This window comes from Cicer arietinum, chromosome 2 (genome assembly GCF_000331145.2).
Source record: "Cicer arietinum cultivar CDC Frontier isolate Library 1 chromosome 2, Cicar.CDCFrontier_v2.0, whole genome shotgun sequence".
In the NCBI taxonomy this organism is placed as follows: domain Eukaryota; kingdom Viridiplantae; phylum Streptophyta; class Magnoliopsida; order Fabales; family Fabaceae; genus Cicer; species Cicer arietinum.
The window spans coordinates 49,298,449-49,304,625 of record NC_021161.2 but is presented as its reverse complement, the minus strand read 5'-3'; the positions used below and the strand labels follow the sequence as shown (position 1 = coordinate 49,304,625).

The 6,177-nt window shown below is 28.4% G+C and overlaps 1 protein-coding gene across 1 annotated transcript; it reads left to right on the top strand.

Moving 5' to 3' along the window:
* The first annotated feature begins 2,409 nt into the window (after window positions 1-2,409).
* LOC101499543 (F-box protein At2g26850-like) lies at window positions 2,410-5,966 on the top strand. The gene is made up of 5 exons (XM_004491166.4): window positions 2,410-3,381; window positions 3,767-3,846; window positions 4,092-4,270; window positions 4,449-4,523; window positions 5,486-5,966. The coding sequence occupies exons 1-5, from the start codon at window positions 2,701-2,703 to the stop codon at window positions 5,671-5,673; spliced, it is 1,203 nt and encodes a 400-aa protein (XP_004491223.1). The 5' UTR covers window positions 2,410-2,700; the 3' UTR covers window positions 5,674-5,966.
* Window positions 5,967-6,177: the final 211 nt, after the last annotated feature.

Here is a 6,177-nt window from a genome sequence, read left to right as displayed (position 1 = left end):
TTTTTTTAATAAAATTTTGTAGAAAAAGGAGGAAACTACACGGTTGCATTGTCAACCTCAAATTTAAATTCAAATTATTTATTAGTATTAGTATTAAAATAAAAGAGACATACCATCTAATTAATGTACCAATATTTATTTGTTAATTTATAAAATAATATATTTTGCAAACAAAAAAGAAAGAAGGGGATAATAGATCTGGAACGTGAATATAAACGCAGATGCAGCGAATTGTAAACCCATACCTCAGAATTTAACAACGAATCTTGTTGTTGTTGATTGTCGTGCTATATACGTTATCCAATGTAGTTGCCTTTTCAGGTCAGACATCTCCCTCCAACTTCAACTTTGGTACAAACAAAAACAAGGTTTACAAGACTTCTATAAAATATTATATTTAATTGATGTGCACAAATATTCAATTATAATAACTCGATTATGACAATTATTTACTTTAATTGTATTTATATTAAATAAAAGATACACAAAAGAAGAAATATTTAATTAAACACAAACATAAATAAATAATATTTATATATATTCACACACAAAATATATTATTTGATTATTTTAAAAATATAAGTTATTTTATTTTTATTTATTTATACAAATGTGTCCAAGCACTATTTATTTATATTTGTGCTCAATTTTTTTTCTCAATACAAGAGATACAATTTAGATGTAAATAAATTTTTATTTTCTATAAAATCTCACTATTTTGTTTTCAGTCTTTATAAAAAAAATTTCTTTTTATTTTTTATCCTTAATTTTAAACAAATTAAATATGAATTTAGAATTAAATATGAATTTTTATGTTTTTTAAAAATTTATATCTAATCTACCGCTTCTTAAAAATTCTAAATTTTGTAGAAAATTTCTTATAATATCTCAAATATTACCCTAAAACATTGTTTAAAAATTCAAACGATATACTGTAGCTAATATAAAATCAGAGACAAAAATGAAAACTAAAATTTTTAAAGGCTAAAACTCGATGAAATTTTTTATAAAGATTAAAAATAAAGTAATGAGATTTTATAAGGATTAAAATCTTATTTAGCTATAATTTATGATTGATTGATTGACGGTAGTGGTAAGGATGACAACAAATCTATACCCTTAGATAAAATTTGTGACGAACACTAGTCGAATAGCTTTTCAAATATCAATGAATAAAATGAACAAATAGTTTGATTATACATTACCCACAACTATCCATATGTGATCTTAATTAACAAAATTGATATGTTGTAATGTGTACTAATTGATATTTCGTAATGTTTTTTAATACTTTTTATGATAGAACTTTGTGACATATTTTATTTTTGTATTAATATATTAATATTTTTATATCGACAAATTAGGGAATAAATTCTACATAATTACAATAAAAAATTTGTATATAAATTTTTTATATTTAAAAAATGATATTCATGGACATCCACTAATAACTGCATATAATTAAAAATATGTATAAATATAAATAAGGTATAAAATATATTTTTATCTAACGAATAAATAGTATAATACGTGTAGATACCCATTGTCAAGTATAATTATTTTTTGCATATGCATAAAAGTTAGAGATTAACTTTAATGTAATGTTAGTGTAAATATTTTTTTACAATTCATTGAATCAAATTATATTATTACATTAATTTTTGAAATATCTCAATCTATTTAGTGAGATGTAATTGAATACATGTATAAAATAATTTTACTATTATAAATAAATTAAACCTTAAAAATTAATTGTATATAAATTAAATCTTAAAAATTAATTTCTAAAAATTATAAATATAAAGAAAAAAGTTCAACTAAGATAATTTAAAATTTAAGAATAAAATAATTTAATTATATTTTTGATAATTGGGTCCTTGAGGAATGGGGTTTGACATTGATGTATGAGAATATTTTAGAAATATGTTTGACATCCACAGAAAAATCTAACACAACCTTAGCCTCCCATTCAACTTGCATAAATAACTCACCATTTCTCCATTCATTATCCACCATTTGTTTTCTATTTTACACACACATAATAAGAACAACAACAATAACAAAAACAAAAAAGTAAAGAATTTTGTGATTGATTGATTGCAAAGAGAGAAGAAGATAACTAATAATTGAGGTGTGGTGAAGAATTTGTTGAATTGAAGGGAAAGAAAAGGACCCCACCTACCCTTCACATTCATCATTCTCTTCATCATCAATCTCTTTTTTAATCAATCTTCTCTTCTCTACCCTTTCCCTTAATTTTCATTCTTTTTTCTTTTATTTTATTTCTATAGATCTTGAATTGTTATTTATTGTAAACTACTTCACTTACCAACTAACTATAGATCTATTCAAAATATTTTATTTATTCTTATCTACAGACAAATTATTCCCATAAGATTTTTTTCACTTATCCAAGAGATTTTCATATTCTTCATATATTCTTCTTATTATATAGTTTTTAGATCTTGGTTCCTCCTATTCAATGAATGCTTTGCTTCTGTAATTTATTCTGATCTAAAACTTTGATTTTGAGAGGCCCACCATTGGGTTTTTTGGTGGGCTTTTCATTCAACCAATAAAGACCCTATCTTTATAAGGTTTCCATATAAGGGTGTGTTCAATTTTCATTTGTGTTAACCATTTTTGTTCCAAAATTGTGTTTAAGGTTATTGTTATAGCAATAAAACTCAAACTTTACCAATGTTACTTTACTTTATCACTTGTGTTTCTTTCTTTCTGTTTTTGAAGCCTTTTCTACTTATTAAACCACTTCCAACATGGACTAATGAAGTGAGGTTAATCTCACTTTTGTTTCATAAAGACATGTTGTGTGTGAAATCTATTACAAAGTTGTTTAGGAACAAGTTTTTGGTTGGTTTGCTTTGTCAAATTCCAACAAGATTGTCTCAAAAGAATGATGTTGTTGAGGAGAATAAGGATGTTTCACAACAAGATTTGTTGGATTTGCCTGAGCTTGTATTGGAATGCATTCTTGAGAAGCTACCACCATCTTCACTTTGTCAAATGGCTAATGTTTGTCATTCATTGAGGGAGAGATGTGTGAGTGATCATCTTTGGGAGAGACACATGAAAAACAAATGGGGTAGAGTTATTGGTTCAGTTGCTTATAGGGAATGGAAATGGCATGTTGCTTCTAAAAACAATGTTGGAAGCCTTAATAGACATCATGGGAAACAAAGGAGTTTGATCAAGTTTATGTCATCACTTCATTGGCCTTTTTCATGGTTCATGAGAATGAAGGTTGATAATAAGAGTGTCAAGAAGCAGAGTTATTTGCAGCCTCCTGATTCTTTCATGACTTTGTATCTTGCTCTTGAGAATGGAAATTTTTGGTTTCCTGCTCAAGTTTATAACCGTGAGGTAAAGATTTAATTTAATATTCTATCATGGTACCTTCAAAAAAGTATGACAAGTGATTGTTTAGTTCAACTTATTTGAACTTATCTTGAGTCTGTTTGAGAGAGCTTATGGAATCAACTTATGATAAGTTTATAAACTGTGTTTTTCAGTTGATTTCTATAAGTTTTCTGGGATAGCTTGTGAAATTATATGAAAACAGTCTGACTTAATTTTGTCTTGTTATAGAAATAGCTTATTCATTAGCACTCATATGGCGTTTATGCTATAAGCGTTTAATTAATCTGTTTATCTAAACTGTACTCAAGTTTGTTTTTCAATGGTATATAGAATAGAAGATTGTGTTTTTTTTCTTTCTCTCAGAATTTTACTTTTTTACTTTCTGCAGAATGGTCATGTAGGATTTATGCTATCATGCTATGATGCTGAGCTTAGCTATGATCCAAACACTGACACTTTCCAAGCAAGGTAACTGAACACGACTCTTGCTGATCATATGCTTTTCTTTATGTATCTATGTTCCCATAGTCCATAGAACCAAAAATTACACAGTCAATGTACAAAACCGACACATGTCAATCACTTTTATTTTCTTAAATTATTATTGGTGTCTACCTGCCAGTGTCACTATCGTGTCTATGTCTATGTTAGCGATTCATTGGATTTAGATCTTGTGTTGTTTGTGGCCTAATTAGTTTGTCTATTTATTGAAGGTATCCACCACATGGAAGAAGGGCTATTGCAGCAGAGCATGGAATCCAATGGGAAAGGCTAAGAGCACCGCCTGTCGATACACCTCCACATGATCTTCATATCTCTGATTGTCTACATGATTTACATCCTGGTGATCACATAGAGATTCAATGGAGGAGAAACAAAGATTTTCCTTATGGTTTGTTCCTTTATTCAACATGTTCTTCTTATACTTTCACTTATTGATATGACTGTTATAGGGTTAGGTACATTAACAGAAAAAGGGCTATTAATCTTTAATTATTATGTTTTTACATATACACTTATTGTGATAAGATTTCTATTAGTAGTTTGATGGGATTCACCTTTTATGGCAGGTTGGTGGTATGGTATTGTAGGTCACTTAGAGTCATGTGATGGTAATGAAAATTACTGCAGTTGTCACAATAGTGGTGAGTTAATTAATGCATTTTTCTTTTGAATGTGTTTTTATCATTCCTTATCTTCTCTAGACTATAGTTTGTATTCAAAATTTAATCGATATGAATTTTGTTCCTTGAGTTATAAGGTCAAACTGTTACCACTAAGTCGATACCTTATGTGGATTTAAATGAATACTGTTTTGTTAGATTCAACTTTTTTTATGGATTAATTGATTGACATTAAAATACTATTTTGATGGATTACATATTTTATTGATGTTTCATACCATTATTACTGTGTTTTTCATATTGGAGGTTGCAAAATGAAAAAAAGACATAAATGTAAAGTTCATTTTGACTGAAAAGACCACAATTTAGGCTAGGTTCCTTTCTTGATAATATGTCAAAACATGGACCACTAGATATGTGCTATATAAAATTGGTCCCCCAGACATATCATATTCAGTATGTCATGATTCCACCAACATGTTGATAACTCATGTCTCAGTGGATACTTTTATGGCCAACTATGTCAAAGAAAAAAAATGTAGTCTCTTATGTATATTCCTCACTTTAGGAGCCGATTTTATAAGAATGACTTCGACCAGATATAAAATCTATTATGGTATCAAGGTCTATCCCTAGAGCTATCCATTCACTCACCAGACCAAATAGTGTTGGACGCGGGGTAGTATAGTGATAAAAACTCAAGTCTTACATTTAAAAGAGATAAGTCATAAAAAAAAGTTTATAAAAAGCGACACACTTCACTTAAAAGTTGAAACTAATATAAAAACCTAATATCCAATATATAAGATTCCTAAGTCTACTTCTACTTAATTGTGTAAGCATTACAACAGAGTTTTTACACTACTTCACATGTTCCTATCAATTTTTGTCATGTTTTTTACAAGTTCTTCTAGATGGTCTTCTGATTTCTTAGAAATGAAACATAGTTTATTTGAAACTGTATTATTATTTGTTTATTTCAGACACAGTGATACTAGAGTTCAATCAGTACACTTCTGGTTCGCGTTGGAGGAGGACAGCAATCAGTAGGAAAGATCACCGCGAGGAGGGAAACGAGGCGGACGGATTTTACGGTGGAATTAGAAAGGTCAAGAGTGAGAGTGAGATTTCCATTTGGAAAAGTCTTTGGCCTTCTGAAGTATTGGATTAATAAGATCAAATAGCATTATGTCAAAAGACAAGACTAGTATTCTTAATTATTTAGCAGATTCTTCTCTGCATTAGAGAAAAAAGGGGAATGAATAGGATTTCTCATTCAGCCAAAGGAGCATTGAGCCTATCCTATTTGTTTGATTTCTCCTTTTTCATTACCAAATTTTTTTTCATGGAAAATTTTAGGCTTGGTCATGTGATTTCAATCGGTGTAAATTAATTACTTACATGATGGCATAGAATATTCATTCCATAATATATAGAATGATTAGAATCCATTTGATATTCTCATATTAGTATGTTTTGAAATTGTTGTCAATCACAGATTGCATAAAACAACAATTTATTCAAATTGTGCAGTGCAACCGCGCTATAGAAGTGCTATAGTCGCCATTTAATAACATTTTGTGCAAAATAGTAAATAACAGAATAACAATAATAATTTATTCAATTTTCTCTATGCTATAGTGGCTATTTACCAACCTTATTTCAAATCACATAT

What these genes read in the sequence shown, in the direction of transcription:
- LOC101499543 (XM_004491166.4), top strand. Translation starts at nt 2,701, where the DNA reads ATGTTACTTTACTTTATCACTTGTGTTTCTTTCTTTCTGTTTTTGAAG. An exon ending in CTCAAGTTTATAACCGTGAG is followed by an intron (nt 3,382 to 3,766) that starts GTAAAGATTTAA and finishes TACTTTCTGCAG; the next exon opens with AATGGTCATGTAGGATTTAT. An exon ending in ACTGACACTTTCCAAGCAAG is followed by an intron (nt 3,847 to 4,091) that starts GTAACTGAACAC and finishes TATTTATTGAAG; the next exon opens with GTATCCACCACATGGAAGAA.